This window comes from Anolis sagrei, chromosome 9, assembly GCF_037176765.1.
Source record: "Anolis sagrei isolate rAnoSag1 chromosome 9, rAnoSag1.mat, whole genome shotgun sequence".
NCBI lineage: Eukaryota > Metazoa > Chordata > Lepidosauria > Squamata > Dactyloidae > Anolis > Anolis sagrei.
In genome coordinates, this window is record NC_090029.1 from 17,364,336 (window position 1) to 17,383,513 (window position 19,178).

Consider the following 19,178-nt stretch of genomic DNA (forward strand, 5'->3'; position numbering starts at 1 on the left):
GGTTAACATCCAGGACAAGGCACTCAATATCTGGACTCAAACCCAGAACTGATTCAGTACACATTAACCTATTTTCTCAAATGCATGACAGAGAACGGTATTCAAACCCCAGGAATATTTGCAACTAGTTTGTTGTGGAACTGGGATCATAGTAGAATAGGACACAAAATGACAATAATATTATTAATATCAAAAATTATTAATGCATCTTTGAAAGTATAAAGAAGTTGCATTACAGATGGGACTTAATAAGGGACAGCTTCACTCCTTTTGCAGTGTAAGCATAACTTTTTAAAGTTACTAGGATAGTTGTGGGATGTGGTTTACATTGATGCCTTGCTGTGTAGGGACTAAAAATGAAACCCTTTGGCTTCTTTCGCAAAATGCAAACGTGTAAGCAAAAAATAAGGAAAGCAAGAAGTCATTATTGAAACAATAATATATAATTAATTATATCTGGAACAAGCTGCTTTCTTTCCTATTAGAATTTCCTCCCCACAGCACCTAAAGTTACTTTGGAAGCTCTGCTTATATCCTGCCATCTGTGTTCCTGGACAATCCAGAACAGATGGCAATCCATATATAACAAAGTATTGCGTATGTTCTCCTGAAGTCAGATAAACATAAAATCAACAAATGTCGGAGAAAGGTTCGGATATCAACAAGGTGACAATCCAAACCACAAGTGCAGAGACTGAGCTATAAATACATTTGTTTATTCATTTAAGTGAAAGGGAATGGGAAGGAAAGAAGGAAGGAAGGAAAGGAAGGGAGGAAGATAGAGATATTGACATATATATCTAACTAAATATACAAAATCATTTTGGTTCATTCAAAGCACAGTTTTAAACTTGATCGTACAATTATGCTAAAGAATTTCACAGTCTACAATTGCTGTACTTTTAAAACATGAGCGGTTGAGCGCAACCGGTCCAGCAGTATAAAAGAGAAACAAATGCTTCATTAGAACTCATACACATAGGTTGAATCTATACTGTAATGAATGCAGTTTGGCCACACTTTAGCTGCTGTGGCTCAATGCTATAATATCATGGGAGTTGTAGTCTTGCAAGGTCTTGAGCCTTCTCTGCCAATGAGTGCTGCTACCTGTTGAAAACTACAAATCCCAGGATTCTGTAGCATTGAACTAAGTTAAAAGTGCTGTCAAATGGTATTGAGCCTACAATGAGGGCCAGGGGACAGTTCCATGTTGCCTCCTGTGCTATGCTAATAATATAATATAATGTAATATAATATAATATATTGTAAATACATATAATATGTATAATATTATAGTGTAATACAATGTAATACTAATACTAACAATATGATATTATAATTATATATTTTATATTGCATGTAATATTACTAATAATATTACAATATAATGGTATATTACAGTACAATAATATATAATACTGATCTTGTACTTTGCTAATAATATAATATATTGTATGTGTCTGTGTGTGTGTATATATATATATATATGTATGTATGTATGTGTGTGTGTGTGTGTGTGTATATATATATATATATATATATATATATATATATATAGTAAGCCGCTCTGGGTCCCCTTTGGAGTGGGAAGGGTGACATATAAATGTTGTAAATAAATAAATAAATAAATAAATAAATAAATGTATATGTGCCTACAGTGAATCAGTGTAAAAAAAAAATCCAGTTGCTCAATTCTTTGTGTACACATGACTTCTCTCAATGCAGTTCCATTGTTTTCCCCTCTCTGCTCTTCCCTGTTTGTACTGGAAAGCCAAAGAGACCAAAGGCTCCAACTGAGGAACTGAATATACTATAAATTCACTGCAAAGGGGTGGACTATTTTCATATTGCATTCATTTTGTGGCTGAAAACCCAAATCCAAGTTTTTCTTCATCATCAAAGCTTTGTTATAGTCATTAGCCAAGAGGCCCAACTAGCTTAGCAGTAAAAGATTAAAAAAAGATTTGAAAAACTGATTAAAATACAGGACAAAGTGCATAAGAACAAGAGTGGTAAAGGTAAAGGTTTTCCCTTGGCATTAAGTCTAGTTGTGTTTGACTCTGTAGAGTGCTGCTCATCTCCATTTCTAAGCCAAAGAGCCAGCATTGACCGTAGACACCTCCAAGGTCATGTGGCCATTGGCATGACTGCATGGAATGCTGTTACCTTCCTGCCGAAGCAGTACCTATTGATCTACTCACATTTGCATGTTTTTGAACTGCTAGGCTGTCCAAAGCTGGGGCTAACAATGGGAGCTCACCCTGTCCCGTGGATTTGAACTGTCAACCTTTCGGTCAGCAAGTTCTGCAGCTTAGTGGTTTTACCAGCTGCACCACCACGACCGCTTGAACAAGAGTGAGAACACCGCAAATAAATACAGAAGCAAATTTCAGCCTGAGTATAATCCAAGAAGTTGTCTTATTCCGGCTACCTCTGAGAGAAAACTGGCAACGGCCAAAGTCACGTGGAGTTTTTATCTCCCAATAAAAACTTTACAAAGAATTAGGATGATTTATGAGGTACGTTTTTCAGTAGTGGATTAATTTTTGGGCAGAAAACCCAACTCTAAGTTGTGATCTCTGATCTCTGGGTCATTTGGGACATTAGGGAAGATGTAGAAGACATCAATTTCCCCAGAGGAAACCCCAGTGATGCAATGGGTCAAATCCCATTTGCCAGCAGGACTGAAGACCAACAGGTCAGAGGTTCAAATCTGGGGAGAGCACAGATGAGCTCCCTCTGTCAGCTCCAGCTCCCCTTTGCAGGGACGTCCCCATGGGCAACATCTTTGCAGACAGCCTATTATCTCACACCAGAAGTGACTTGCAGTTACCCATGTGCTGGCAGGACTGAAGACCGACAGATCAGAGGTCCAAATCTGGGGAGAGCACAGATGAGCTCCCTCTGTCAGCTCCAGCTTCCCATGCAGGGACGTCCCCATGGGCAACATCTTTGCAGGCAGCCCATTCTCTCACACCAGAAGTGACTTGCAATTTCTCAAGTCACTCCTGGCACACAAAAAAATGTCCCCAAAAGCTTCCAGATGTGGAGATTAGGTTCATTTTAACCCCTCAAATAGTTTTAAATATGGTCACGTGGGAATTAGGCACAAAAAGGGCGATGGACTCATGGCTGTATTTTTCCCAAACCCACCCCTATAGTAATATCTTCTAAACAGAATATCATTTCCATCCCTAAATGCTGAAGGACTAAGAGGTACTACATAGGCTTCTGCGTAGTTGGCAGACCTATGTATTCGTGTATCTATGTTTGCATCCATAGGTTCTTCAAATGAACAGCACTTTGATGAAGTTTCAGCAAACTTCGTGCACAAAGAGAATTAGCACCGCAAGACAGCAATGGTGTAAAACAGTTACAAATCTGAGGGCACATCTAGGGAAGGGGGAGAAAGATTCCTTTACAACATCAGTATCTCATTATTGCTCTGGAAAGAATATTGTAAAAAGGAAAACGGCACTTACATTCCCAAGATTTCTTCGTGCTTTTTGTTATCCTTTCCCCAGATTTCAACCTCCAACACATCCTTCCTGTCAGAGAAGTAGTGAAAATCAAACTGTTCTCTCCACTGTGGGTTTGCACTCTTACACAGAGTCTAGAAAACATGCGGTTATAAAGTTTATTTGTTTTTTCATCCACATATAAATAAAAAAGAGAGAGAGAGAGGACAGGCTTGCTTCTTTCACAGAGCAATTCAGAGGAGAGCAGAAGAAAAAGAACATATTTTAAATAGCAGCAATGTTTAGAAGTACAGAACAGCTGGCATTTCCAACATAGAGCACTCTTTGTACACCACACCAGAGGATTTGATGCTTTTGACAATCTTTTGACAAAATGCATACAAATGTAAACGGTAACAATTTCAACCGTCTGACAGCATAACCCTAATTCTGTGTTGTTTATGGGTTAGAATTAGGCCTCTTTTCTCAGCTTTTCTTTAAGCAGAACCTTCTTCTGTTGGCTAATCTGACCAAATTGCTCAGTTGGCTAAGACCAATAGGCAGAGGAATCAACAAAGGGTTGGAGAAGGTGGGTACATACTAGGCTTGGGCGGTTTCGTTCGTTAATTTCGTAATTCGTTATTAATTCGTATTTAAATTAGCTTACGATCCAATATTGAGCCATGCAGGAATTGTGTGAGGAGTAATAAAGATTCGAAACAATTTTTTCAATTTATTTCGTAATTATTTCGTAATTATTTCGAAATTATTTCGTAATTATTTTCGCATGTCTGGTGCAAGTTTTATAGTTGTTGTTTGTTTTATCACACCAACAGTCAACGACAGAGGGAGAGGGAAGCTTCAGAAGTTCCTCCTGTCCCATTTGGAGGTTTTTTTTAGCATATTGCGCAATCTCGTCCGCCATTAACAAATCAATTCGTAATTTTTACGAAATTTCAAAAATTTTTAAAGGAAAATTTTGGATTTTTTTAAAAAACGAAACGCAAGGGCCCCCTAAAAACGAAACGAGTTTAGAACCAATTTTTTCCGTGGTTACCCAAGCCTAGTAGATACACCTCCTTTGAGCCATTGAACTACTCTTGTTCCCTTTTAGGATACGGGGATACCATTTGCCCCTTGCAGTATCCGTTTTGCCTTCTCTCCAAGCAAACAGAATCCTGGGAACAGGTTCTTTTTAAAATATTAAAATAGTAGCTTGAAAATATTAAAATTTGTTGTTGTTAATTCGTTCAGTTGCTTCCGACTCTTCGTGACCTCATGGACGAGCCCACACCAGAGCTTCCTGTCGGCCATCAGCTCCTTCAGGGTCAAGCCAGTCACTTCAAGGATGCCATCCATCCATCTTGCCCTTGGTTGGCCCCTCTTCCTCTTTCCTTCCATTTTCCCCAGCATAATTGTCTTCTCTAAGCTTTCCTGTCTTCTCATTATGTGGCCAAAATACTTCATCTTGGCCTCAAATATCCTTCCCCCCGATGAGCAAAATATTAAAATATTAAAATATTACATAGTGACATTAAACTCCACAAAAAAAATTGGGCAACCCCATCCGTTGTATTCAATGTATATGGCTTCTTAAAGTCGGCAACCCATGATGAAGGTAATAATAATAATAATAATAATAATAATAATAATAATAAATATATTATAATAATAATAAAATATTATTATTATTTATATTCCCTCACCATCTCCCAAAGAGACTTAGAGCATAAAATGCAGGCTACATAAGCATATAAAATAATGGCAACATAAATTAACACAACACTTTCAACTAAGAATGTCACATAATTAAATTTAAAATTCCATAAAACACAGCAGTACTTGCGGATAAAAACTGTTGTCTTCAAGTATCAATCCAAAGTGCTGGATTGAAGCTGTCACTAAGTCCTCGAGTCTAACAACTAAAATTCTAATCAATGTCAAAGGCCTTTTTTAAAAGCCATGGTTTTAGATTAGACCAAAAAACTTGGAGAGTGGGGCTAACCTAATCTCTCTAGGGAGGGAATTCTAGAGCCGGGGGCCATCACCAAGTAGGCCCTCTCTCTCATCCCCGCCAACCATGCTTGGGATGGAGGTGGGACCGAGAGGACCACCTCCCTGGCAGATCACAGAGCCTGTGCCAGTTCATAGAAGGAGATGCGGTCACAAAGATAGGGCTTTATAGGCCATAACCTACACTATACAGAGCAGTTTGGTCCTCGGAACAAACACTATAATAGTAATCATCATCATCACCATCATCATCGCCTTGAATGTCTCCTATGATTGAGAGCCAAAGTGGCCAAATATGTCCCCTTTGTAGGCATAAATATGGGGTACATCTAATGGAAACTGGCCTTCGGACAACTGCTGTGTCTGTCCAACCCTCTCCCAGTCACATGCATCAGGTATATTAAAAAGTCAGCTTTTTTCAACCATTCCATCACTCTGCACTCACCACCTTGCTTTTATACTTCTGGTCGCCCATTTTTAACAGCACAAATATTTGTGTCATCCCCCCAGCAGGGATATTCTTCCCTTCCAGTAAAGCAATGGTAACAGTTCCATTCCATAGTTGGTTTTTCTGTAAAGAATCTTCCAGCCTAGAGTTTCGCATGAAGCTTGCCTAAACAGAGAAAAAGCAGAGGGAAAATTCTGTCTTGAGAATTTCTTTGTTATATGGGAGGTATATAGCTAACACTGAAGATAGTCAAAGTTGGGAAATGGACAAAGCATTGTTTGCATGGGGAGCCCAACGTCTTTTTTTTTTTTTTTTGGTGTCCTCCAGCACCCTATTCTTAATTGGAATTTGGTTTTGAAAGGAGCTATTCATGTTGCTGAGCTTGGGGATATAGTTCAGATTTCCTTCAAACTTTGGGTTGAACTGAGGAAAGGATTGAGGATGCTATTAATACGGGAGTCACGTATGCCCCATTGGTTCGGACATTCCTTCTCTACATTCAAGATGGAAAGAACGCTGAAAAATATTGAGTAAACTGTAACAAGAAAAATTCTGGACTGATGAAAAAATTCACAGATCAATACTTATCCTGCACAAAATTCGCACATACTTATTATCCACAAAAAATTCATATATCAACATGGAACATTTCTATCTTACCTGTGCACAAAAAGCTATCCTCCTGCACAGACAGATGTAATACTGCAGAATTATTCCACACAAAATTTGGAGTTGCTTAGAAAACAGCATTTTTCACACAGAAAACAATATTTCTGTGCAGGGATATTTTCTGTGCAGAAAAATCTGTTTCCAGTACAGGAAATGCTGTTTTTTGCACTGTTTTCTCCACAAGACCACCATGAGTGAATTTTGTGCAGGATAAGTTCTGAATTATGAATATGTGACTGAATCTGTGGATTTCAAATCCTTCCTTAGGCACAAAAGGAAATGACTAAATTTGCTTGTCTCTTCATGAAGAAATTCACTGAAAAAATGCATTGCTATATTCATCTATATTTGAGAGAAAGAGATAAATCGTAACAATGATTGGCACTCCATTGTGCATTTAAATATATATTTTGACTAAGCTGAGATTTGTGTCAGAAGTGTAAAAATCATGAAATAGTAACAAATCTGCACATTTATCTAGGAAATAACAGCTTAAATCAGTCACTACTAGAATTTGAAAATATCACACTTTGTTGAACATGCTTCACTAGTTATGGAAAATGAAGTCATTGATATTTTACATGGATTACAAAAGCCAGTAAAATCAAACTTTTTTTGTAATCATCAGAAATGAGAGTAGCACAGTTTAAATCGATTTTATGCTGATTTTAAATATGTCTTTATTTTTTCCTCATGTCAACTTTTAAAAATATGATGAATGGTACATTATAGTGAACTACTGTAAAGTCTGCACATTTCACATTATATTCATGTAACACAAGCCAACAAGTATTTTTCATCAGATATGGTTCTAGGTAATCCTTATAGAGATTTTTACGCTGAATTCAGATCTGTGTTTATTTTTTTCTCTATTACATGTAGTTTTTGCAAGGAAGCGAATCGAACAATTAAATTGTATTGATATCAGTGTGTAAATGCATCAATTATTTCATTAGCCTCATCTCAAAAACTACATGTGCTGTTTTTTGGTCGTGTCAGGAGCGACTTGAGATACTGCAAGTCACTTCTGGTGTGAGAGAATCGGCCGTCTGCAAGGACGTTGCTCAGGGGACGCCCGGATGATTTGATGTTTTAATATCCTTGTGGGAGGCTTCTCTCATGAGGAGCTGGAGCTGATAGAGGGAGCTCATCCACCTCTCCCCAGATTCGAACCTGCGACCTGTCGGTCGTCAGTCCTGCCGGCACAGGGGTTTCACCCACTGCACCACTGGGGGCTCCACTACATGTGATAGAAAAAAAGGAAACACAGATCTGAATAATAATAATAATAATAATAATAATAAACCACTTTATTTGTACCCTGCCACCATCTCGCCCAATGGGGACTCGGAGCGGCTTACATGAAGCCAAGCCCATACAACAAATTATAATAAAATAAAATACAAATTACAATAAAATAAACAACATCGCATTAAAGTACAAAACATATAAGCATAATAAACAACATACACAAAACATAAAAATGCAGTAAACCAAACATAATGACAGTGAGCGGGCCGCATGTACATAAAATGATTAAAAAACTCAGGATGAGATAAAGGAGCAGAATTATTTGTAAGGGAGAACTCATAGAGAGACAGGGAAATAGACAGACCTTCGTAAAAGGGGGGGGTGTACTCCTAGGACAAGAATGTTGAGGGGAGCAATAGCTTAAGATTATGTGACTACTCTCCAAAAGTGCAATGGTAGAGTCAGGTCTTGAGATTCTTTTTAAAGGTTTCTAAGGTAGGGGCTTTCCTAATCTCTCCGGGCAATGAGTTCCAGAGTTGGGGGGCCACAGAGGAGAAGGCTCTCTCCCGTGTACTCACAAGACAAGCCTTGAGAAACTGGAAGGGCGAAAGGAGGGCCTCCCCCGCAGATCGAAGAGTTTGGGCTGGTTCATGGTGATACGATCACAAAGGTAAACGGGTCCCAAACTGTTTAGGGCTTTATAGGTAAGAACTAGGGCTGGGTGGTTTCGTTTCGTTAATTCGTAATTCGTTAAAAATTCGTTATTTTTTTATTACAAAGTGATAACGAACCATTCTGGAGCAACTTAAAAACGAAACAAATTTTTAAATTTGTTTCGTAAATGCTTCAGATTTGTTATGTATTTGTTTCGTTATTGGTTTGAAGTCATTTCGTTATTATTTCCGCATGTCTGGGGCAAGTTTTATAGTTGTTTTTTGTTTAATTAGTGAAAAAAAATTATAATATCACACCAACAGTCAACAACAGAGGGAGAGGGAAGCTTCAGAAGTTCCCCCTGTCCCATCTGGAGGTTTTTTAGTGTATTGCGCGGTCGTGTCCGCCATTAACAAATCGATTCGTTATTGTTTCGAAATTGTTTCGTTAATGTTTCGTAATTTTTTTTCATTTACGAAATTTCGTAAATATCGAACTTTTTAAAAGAAAAATTTCGGAATTCTTTTAAATATCGAAACGCAAAAAACCCCAAAAAACGAATCGATTTTAGAAACATTTTTTTCCGTTGTTACCCAGGCCTAGTAAGAACCTGTACCTTGAATTGGGACTGGAAAATGGATTCAGCACAAAAAAACTCTATAAGAATGACCTAACATTATATCTGATGAAAAATACCACAAGTATTTTGTTGTCTTCTTTTTTAAACAAGTTAACCTAAAACTTTAGAAACAACCCCAGAGTTCTCCAAAATTGTTCTTCTGGGCTAAAGAGCCATGGCTTTTATATTCTCACAGAGGGATCCATCTACTTCTGCGGAATCACAGGATTCCATTCAAAGGACAGCATTTGAATTTTTGGACGAAACCCCCACTTTCAAAAAATGCAAATGGGATGCAGCTTCATAAATCTAATGGCAGGATTTTGAAAAAGAAGTTGTTTCACAAGCCAAAACAGCAGAAACATGTATGTTTCCCATGGACAGGCTTCAAAGTCTCTATAGACTTTTCCTCCTGCTTTCCCAACCCCACCTTTCTTCACTAAAAGTAGAAAACTATTCCAAACTCCATTTTCTCTTTTCCCTTTCTTGCTTCTATTTCCCCACTTTACTTTCCTCCTTTAAAAAAAGGGGGGGGGGGCACAATGTCCAACAGGGATCAAAGGTCAAGTCTGCAATCTGTCAATTGCCGAAGAAAAATGGTCCCGCTTCCTTGAAATATGCTCTAAAATAATTTTGCGGCTTGGTACGTCCTAATTTTTTCGAATTGGATGTTTGTCTTGGAACGGCTTCTTTCTGCCTTGTCCATAAAAACAGGCCCACTTAAGCGCTGCGAGGCCGGTGAAAATGGAATCTAAGGCTGGCCATTAAAAAGGCTTGGGAGATTGCTTCCATATGGCTGAACAGCATGGGAGCGGAGAGGCCATGGCCTCCAGCAGGATTCACTTGGCTGGGACGCTCCTGGTCTATCCGCGGACACTCGTTGCATTACAGGGGAACATCTGGATTATTGCTCGTAATGTCCCTGGGAAATATCCACTTCCCATCAAAAGCCTTTATCTATCTCCACCGTACTTTGAACATTTTAGTGCATCGCGCAGCTGTGTTTGATGTGTGCGGCACTTGCAGGATGGAAATCCAAAGTGACTGCCCCCCTTTCCCTTTCAAACTCCTGCCTGGTCTTTCTTGCTTTTCCCTCCTTGAGCATATGTAAGGGGAGGGTATTTTAGGCTCATTCCCAGAGAGGCAAAACATACCCACACACAGGCACACTTTGGGACATTTCTTGTTACATTCCAGACTCAGAGGAAAAGGAAGAAGAGAATATAAAGAAGTTCGGACAGTTTCCTTGGGTTACTCCTCCTAGTTTCCAAAGCTAAAATATGGGGAGCAAGGCATTTGACTTTGAGGGCCTTCCAACAATCTATGTGTATGTTTGAGCTCTGTTTCATTTCCTGTTCACTCTCTGCCTAAATGCACACTTTCAGACAGATTTGGACTATAAACAACAATATTTTTGTATTGTCGAAGGCTTTCATGGCTGGAATCACTAGGTTCTTGTGGGTTTTTTCGGGCTATAGAGCCATGTTCTAGAGGCATTTCTCCTGACGTTTCGCCTGCATCTATGGCAAGCATCCTCAGAGGTAGTGAGGTGACCCTAAACCTAACCCTAACCCTAACCCTAACCGAAGCTCCACGACAGCCTCCTCACGGAAAGGAAGACCTCACTACAGAGGTGACCTCACTACCTCTGAGGATGCTTGCCATAGATGCAGGTGAAACGTCAGGAGAAATACCTCTAGAACATGGCTCTATAGCCCGAAAAAAACCCACAAGAACCTAACAATATTTTTGTTACTTAACAAGAAAATGAACTCAACCTTTATATGCTACAGGAAAGATTTAAACCCATCAGTAGTTAACCCACAGACACAATTTTTAAGGAAATGCTCATATGCAGTAATGCACAAATATTTCTGCAAATCTTCGTCAACCAGCTCTGTCATACAAGCTTCTGCAACCTACATCCTTGCTGTAGCTGTACTCCAAGAATACAAATCAACCCACTCCCTGATAGCCAACCATGTTGTCCAAAGGTCTGTAACCACATCTTATGAGGAACAAACTAGGAGCTGGGTATATGTAGCTTGGAGAAGAGAAGGATGAGAGGGTGTCATTGAGGATATGGAGCCGGCTTGTTTTCTGCTGCCCCAGACACCAGAACATGAACCAATGGATTCAAATGACAAGAAAGGAGATTTCACCAAAAGATTAGGAAACACTGTTTTACTCTAGAACAGTGGTGTCCAAGCATTGTTCCTCCAGGTGTTTTCGACTTCAGTTCTCAGAATTCATGGCCATTGGACAGGCTGGCCAGGGTTTCTGAGAACTAGAGTCGCAAACACCTGGAGGACCAAAGGTTGGACAACATTGCTTTAGGGTCCTTGTGGACAACAAGTTGAACATGAGTCAACAATGTGATGTGGCGGCAAAAAAAGGCAATGGGATTTTGGCCTGCATCAAAAGGAATCTAGTGTCTAGATCCAGGGAAGTCATGCTAACCCTCTGTTCAGCCTTGGTTAGACCATACCTGGAATATTGTGTCCAATTATGGGCACCACAATTGAAGAGAAATATTGATAAGCTGGAATGTGTTCAGAGGAGGGTGACTAATATGATCAAGGGTCTGGAGAACAAGCCCTATGAGGAGCGGCTTAAAGAGCTGGGCATGTTTAGCCTGAAGAAGAGAAGGCTGAGAGGAGATATGATAGCAATGTATAAATATGTAAGAGGAACTCATAGGGAGGAGGGAGCAAACTTGTTTTCTGCTGCCCTGGAGACTAGGACGCGGAACAATGATTTCAAATAACAAGAAAGGAGAGTCCGTCTGAACATTAGGAAGACCTTCCTGACTGTGAGAGCTGTTCAGCAGTGGAACTCTCTGCCCCGGAGTGTGGTGGAGGCTCCTTCTTTGGAAGCTGTTAAACAGAGGCTGAATGGCCATCGAATGAGGGTGGTTTGAATGAATTTTCCTGCTTCTTAGCAGGGGGTTGGACTGGATGGCCCATGAGGTCTCCCAACTCTATGATTCTATGATTCTAGGGCACTGCTTCCCAAATATTGGCCTTCAGCTCCCAGAAGTACTGACTTTTGATCAAGTTGGATAGGTCTTTGGAGAGATGAAGTCCAAAAGAGCCAGATGGCCCAATTTTGGGAAGTACTTCACTAGGAGGGAGGCGTTTGATAGTAGAATAGACTCGCTGCCTTGGGGAATGGTGAGGCCTTCCACCCACCCAGAGGAAAAGTGTTCTTGCCATACATCAAGGGAACCACTGACCGCATAGGGAAGCTGATGAGGAAACACAACATGCAAACTATCTACAAACCCACCAAGAAAATCCAACAAATGCTACATTCAGCAAAGGACAAGAGGGATCCTCTCACTTCTGTAGGAGTCTACCATATACCATGCAGCTGTGGACAAGTCTACATAGGGACCACCAAACGCAGCATTGCCCAAACACGCATCAAGGAACATGAAAGGCACTGCAGACTACTTCAACCAGAGACATCAGCCATAGCAGAGCACCTGATGAACCAACCTGGACACAGCGTATTATTTGAGAACACAGAAATGCTGGACCACTCTCACAACCACCATGTCAGACTACACAGAGAAGCCATTGAAATACACAAGCATGTGGACAATTTCAACAGAAAGGAAGAGGCCATGAAAATGAACAAAATCTGGCTACCGGTATTAAAAAAACTCTAAGATTACAACAGCAAAACAACAGAGAGGAAACAATCAAGGACATCTTATCACCTCTCAACAAAAGATTGCTCCAGGCACTGCCAGGCCATCAAATGTTAATCAAGATGGTCAGTTGAAACATTCACACCTAGCTCCAATGGACAAGAGTTCTTTGTCCCATCCTAGTCATTCCACAGATATATAAACCACTTTTCCTAGTTCCAACAGACCTCACTACCTCTGAGGATGCTTGCCATAGATGCAGGCGAAACGTCAGGAGAGAATGCCTCTAGAACATGGCCATATAGCCCAAAAAAACCTACAACAACCCACCTTCCATCTTTGGAAGACTTGAAACCATAAATGCTTGGGGTAAGTATTTCTACATGACAAATGGTTGGACTAGATTAGGCATGAGCAAATTTCAACCCTCCAGGTGTTGGACTTCAACTCCCACAATTCCTAACAGCCTACCAGCTATTAGGAATTGTGAGAGTTGAAGTCCAAAACACCCAGAAGGCCAAGGATTTTCCATGGCTGGACTAGTTGAATTTTGTGATGTCTTCCAACTCTATGATGCTATGATTCTTCAAGACTGTTTCCCAGTCATAGTTCAAAACATCTCTAATAAAGACTGTCAAAACACATGGCTGGTGGACATGTAAGCTCTGCGTATACATTTTAGATGCAGCCTTATCAGCTTCACAATCACCACACTAAGCAGAAGGAACCAATGAAGCCAAGGCAGGAAATAATATTATAAAGACATCATACTTTTGAGTTTCAGTTACACCAACTCGCAACACATATGCACAGTCACATTTAGTTTGGATCTTGCACTTTTCCCCTTATGTTAACTTTGGTAAGAGCTACTCAGATTTCATGCTGATTCTGGCTCAGGAAGAGAAGCAAAAAAGATTGTATCTGATCTCTTGAATAAGGATGTAAAGAATACTCCTAAATTATCTCATCCTCAACCAAGGAAGGTTGGGGGCATCTCACACATCAAGACACCTTGCCAAGAAAATGGGAAACAGCCACAAGGTTCTTCATGTTTGGGGGCTTTTTACACAGCAGACTTGTTTATACGACATCTTTTTTTTTCTGCACAGAAAAAAAAATGGATTCATGCTCCCACACAACTACCAATGGTACAGAACTCATATTGACTCACGTTGGTGTGTCTGTTTGGGTATGTTTTGCATCCATATGTTTAATGGTTCAAGACCTGTTTTGAGTAGTTTAACAAACTGAAAAATCTGAACTGTAAACACACAGGTAACGGTGGCCAAAAACACAGTAGAAAATGAACCACATGGGAACTTGGGATCAATATGCTGTTGAAGGCTATCATGGCCGCAATCACAGGGTTGCTGTAAGTTTTTCAGACTGTCTGGCTATGTTCCAGAAGCATTCCCTCCTGATGTTTCATCTGCATCTATGGCAGGCATCCTCAGAGGTTGTGGGGTCTGTTGGAAACTATGAAAATTGGGTTTATATATCTGTGGAATGTCCAGGGTGGGAGAAAGGGTGCTGTCAGGGGTGCTTTGAATGCAATATTCCTGCTTCTTGGCAGAGGGTTGGACTGGATGGCCCATAAGGTCTCTTCCAACTCTATGATTCCATGATTTTGTCTGTTGGAGGTAGGTGTGAATGTTTACCAGTATTAAAAAACTCTAAAATCATAACAGTAAATAAAGATGGGGAGCTCCAGACAAGAAAAAATCAGGGACAGCTAATCACTATTCAACAAAGTATGTCCCCAGGCAGTAAGAAGCCAGACCTTGAAAACTGCTGGGCCATTAAATGCTAATCAAGGTGGCCAATTCACACCTACTTCCAACAGATAAGAGTTCTTTCTCCCACCCTGGTCATTCCACAGATATAAACTCGATTTTCCTAGTTTCCAGCAGACCTCACAACCTCTGATGATGCATGCCATAGATGTGGGTGAAACGTCAGGAGAGAATGCTTCTGGGACATGGCCAGACAACCAGAAAAACTTACAGCAACCCAACTTGAGGTCAGTTTGTGTTTTTATAATTGCACAATGTGGCCCTCTTGGGTCATGCTTTTTGCCCATGATTCTACTTTTAAAAAAGTTATAAATACTATTTTTTTTAAAAAAATTGTTTCCAATTTTTAATGTATGCATTCAGAGTTTGTTGTTGTTTATTCATTCAGTTGCTTCCGACTTTTCATGACCTCATGGACCAGCCCACGCCAGAGCTCCCTGTCAGCTGTCACCACCCCCAGCTCCTTCAGAGTCAAAGCAGTCACTTCAAGGATACCATCCATCCATCCATCTTGTTTATGTGGTGCAAAACAAACAATATGCTATCAAAGGTAAAAGAAGAAGTAGCACAAATAATGACGCAACCAAAAGGATGCAATTTGACAAGGATGCAACAGGGGAGCCAACAGACTTGTGAGAAGGTCAAAAGAGCAAACCCCCCCCCCCCAAACACACAAACACACACATACACACACACACACAAACCAACTCCCTCTGCTCATTACGGAAAGAAACCATTGTGATGTAGGAAGGGAAGAATGAGAGGAGGTGGCCCAACACGACCCTGTGGCAACCAAGTCCTGCCACTCTGTGGATACCGTTCAAAGAAGAGAGCAGCAAGGTTCCCCAAAGGGCATTGCAAGAGACTGAACAATAAATGAGAGAGAGGGCAGAGTGAGGCAGGGTCCAGTGCAAAGGCACACATCTACACACAAAGATCTTCACACACTCGAAAGAGGGAGATGAAAAATTTGGTCTCACGTCAACTCCGAGTCCCTCTTTCAGCCAGCTTGTCCAATCGTTTGGACACCCAGGTGCCACTCACATTCGCTGGGCTCCTACCGCAAAGGAGGAAAGTGTGGCAGGTGCACTATCACCTCCCCGGAGCAAATGCAATCAGCCAAGCAGGGCTCATTGAGCATGCAAAGTTTGCTCAGCTGTGCAAGGAGGACAACCTTCCCCTGTGGCGAGAAGGGCCCAGGTACCTGAGTGAAGTGAACCAGAGTATATGCATTCTAATGCGGTCGGTCGCAAGCAGGCCTTTTTATGGGCCTTGCAGAAAACGCAACACAACAACAGTGGCCTAGAAAGAAGCAGGGCATTTCAGTTCCCTGTCCTTCCCTCTGATACATGGATGAGTGCATCAAAGTTGGGCAAATTTCTTTCCCATTCTGATACTCTGCCAAGATATATCATTTTTTGTATTTGGCCCAAAATTGACATGCTTTAATGTTTTTCTTGCTTGGAGTTGTCAAGAGAAGTCAGTTCTAACCAGCCAAACCACAATTATTTGACACCATTTTGCCATTGCCATTCATTATCATTCAGTCTAATTTGAAGTAGGTGTGATGTGTGTTATCTAGACTTCTGCCCTTCAACAGCTAGAGTAGCGAAGGACAATGACTCCTCTCCTCCAACTTCGAGAACCTGAAGCAACCTTCCAGATCTTAGCCTCTTTTGTGTCCCCTTCAGGGGAGATAAAGCAGGGTATTATTATTATTAATACTACTACTACTACTAATAATAATAATAATTTATATAAATAAAAATGTAATGTTCGTTTGTGGGATTAACATAACTCAAAAATCACTGGATGAATTGCCGCCAATTTTGGACACAAGACACCTACTAACCCAAGGAGTGACCATCACTCAAAAATGATTTTGTCATTTGGAAGTTGTAGTTGCTGGGATTTATAGTTCATCTACAATCAAAGAGCATTCTGAACTCCACCAATGATGGAATTGAACCAAATGTGGCACACAGGACTCCCATGACCAACATGAGTTTGGATGGGCATTGACCTTGAGTTTGGGAGTTGTAGTTCTCCTACAACTTGAGAGAACTCTGGGCTCAAACAATGATGGATCTGGACCAAACTTGGCATGAATATTCCATATGCCCCAATGTGAACACAGATGGAGTTTGGGGAAAATAGACCTTGACATTTGGGAGTTGGGATTTATAGTTCTCCTACAATCAAAAAGCATTCTGAACCCCATGAACGACAGAATTGGGGTAAATTTCCCACACAGAACCCCCATGACCAACAGAAAATACTTAAGGCCATCCAGTCCAACTGCCTTCACCAGGGCAAGAAAACATCATCAAAGCCCTCCTGACAAAGAGGCATCCAGCCACAGATATAGATAGTAGGCCTGGGTAACAACGCAAAAATTTGTTTCTAAAATCGATTTGTATTTGGGGTTTTTTTTTGTTTCGATATTTAAAATAATTACAAAATTTTCCCTTAAAAAAGTTCGGTATTTACGAAATTTCGTTAATATTTACAAAACATTTCGTAAAGATGGCGCCCTTTTTTTCAATATTTTTTCAATTTTTTTTCATTTTTTTTTAAATTTAATTATTAATTTAGTAGAATAGGGAGGAGAAATTATTATTAAGGAGGGAAGGCAGGCACTCACTCTGGCGGGCCCTCAAGCGCTGCTGCCGAGTCGGGCCCGGCTCCTCCGAAGCAATGCGAAATTGGGAGAAGGGCTCCCCAAAGGCCATCTAGCCCAGCCCTCCGCTAAGGAATTGGGAGAACGAAGCACACCCACCGCAAAGGTGAGGAAGGAGGGACGGGCCGCCTTCCCGCTGAGGGTCGCTCGCCCTCTCGCTCGCTTGCTCAGCCGGCGCCTTCCCCGCCCTCTCCTCCTCCTCCTCCTCCTCCTCCTCCTCCTCCTCCTCTTTCAGGCTCTGACTGGCTAAGGAGAGGAGAGAGAGGAGAGCTCCCAGCAAGCATCTAGCCAAGCCATCTTACGTATTTCCGAAATGGACGGAAATACAAAATTTTTTGGCGCATGCCGTTTCGATATTTAAAAACACTTCCAGGTTTAAAAATAAGTTTTGTAATCGTTTTGTAATTGCTAAAATTAACGAATATTTAACGAATTGCAAAATTAACGAACGAAACCGCCCAGGCCTAATAGATAGATATATATGATTCACACACAAAGAGATATAGTATCATAGATTTGAAAGGGACCCCCTAAAGAAGGACAATTATATGTTGGATGTTCCAGAGAAAGCAAACCAAACAATCTTCACATCAACACTGACAAAGACAGAACCCCATGACCAACAGAAAATACTTAAGGCCATCCTGGCCAACTCCTCTCACCAGGGTAGGAAAATGAAATCAAAGCCCTCCTGACAAAAAGTCATCCAGCCATAGATATAGATAGATAAATATGATTCTCACAGAGAGAGGGAGATTTGAAAAGGACCCCTAAAGAAGGACAATTATATGTTGCCTGTCCCAGAGTAGACAAACCAGACAATCTCCACATCAACACTGACAAAGAAACAAGAAATATTGTTTACTCACAAACATAAAGAAATTGCATATATTAGAAACCAACATTTCCTCATTACTTTATATTCCAGATCACCAGACTGGGCCATAGCAATGTGCGGCAGGGGATGGCTAGTAGTAGTAGTAGTAGTAGTAGTAATAAAAATTGGTGCCCAAAATCAGGAGGTATAGCCCTCCAGATTCCGCAATGTTCCTCCCTTTGCCTTATATGCTATACAGGATTAGAAAGTTACATGCAGTGATCTAGGACAACGCTTCTTAAACTGTGGGTCATGACTCCATTTGGAGCCCCTGACTAAATCTGGAAGTTGTGAAAAATTTGTGTAGCTTGCCACCTAGTGGCTGTTTTAGACATTTACATGAATCCAGAAGAGAGAGAAAAAGAAGAACCAACAGAGCCTATTCTACCACTTGAGGCTGCAATCTAAGAATGTTAGCATGGCTAAAATACTGAAGATACTCTACATCAGGTATGGACAAACTAGCCCTGCAGGTGTTTTGGACTTCAACTCCCACATTTCCTGATAGGCAGTATTGTGGGAGTTGGAGTCCAAAACACCTGGAGGGCCGAAGTTTGCTCATGCCTGTTCTACATCCTGCAGTATCAAAGATTCAACCAAGACTTGGTTAGCTCAGTTAAAAATAAACAAGCACAAAAAATAAACACTTAGTATGCAAATTGGTTTTTGTCTCTTTTTAAAAAGATAATTTTCGAGAGAGGTATGAAATAGGAATGGGGGAGGAATAGAAGGGTAGGGGAGATGGTTAAGAAAGCTGGGGGGGAGAAGGGGGGAAGAAAAGTGGAAAGAGAGGGGGGAAAGTCGAGAAGAAGAATATATATATATATTTAATTGGGTTATAGTTAATAGAGGGGATGATACCAAAAAAATCTCTATGAAGACTTCCTTTCTTCTTTATAGTGGGATGAGTGATGATGTAGGTATAGAAAATATATAATTTAGAGCATTGTCCCTTTTGTTTATCTTGGTCTCTGTTTTTTTGTTTGTTTGTTTTTTGTCGTGTCAGGAGTGACTTGAGAAACTGCAAGTCGCTTCTGGTGTGAGAGAATTGGCCGTCTGCA

General features: G+C 40.6%; 1 protein-coding gene across 3 annotated transcripts in view; it reads right to left on the reverse strand.

The window, feature by feature from the left end:
* MCTP2 (multiple C2 and transmembrane domain containing 2) overlaps positions 1-19,178 on the reverse strand; it is a 166,269-nt gene that overhangs the window by 85,323 nt on the left and 61,768 nt on the right. For all 3 annotated transcript variants that reach the window (XM_060755639.2, XM_067471307.1, XM_067471308.1), the window contains exons 9-10: positions 5,917-6,084; positions 3,483-3,613 (exon numbers count right to left, since the gene is read on the reverse strand). In XM_060755639.2, the coding sequence (XP_060611622.2) occupies positions 3,483-3,613; positions 5,917-6,084 (299 nt within the window). The remainder of the gene's footprint in view (positions 1-3,482; positions 3,614-5,916; positions 6,085-19,178) is intronic.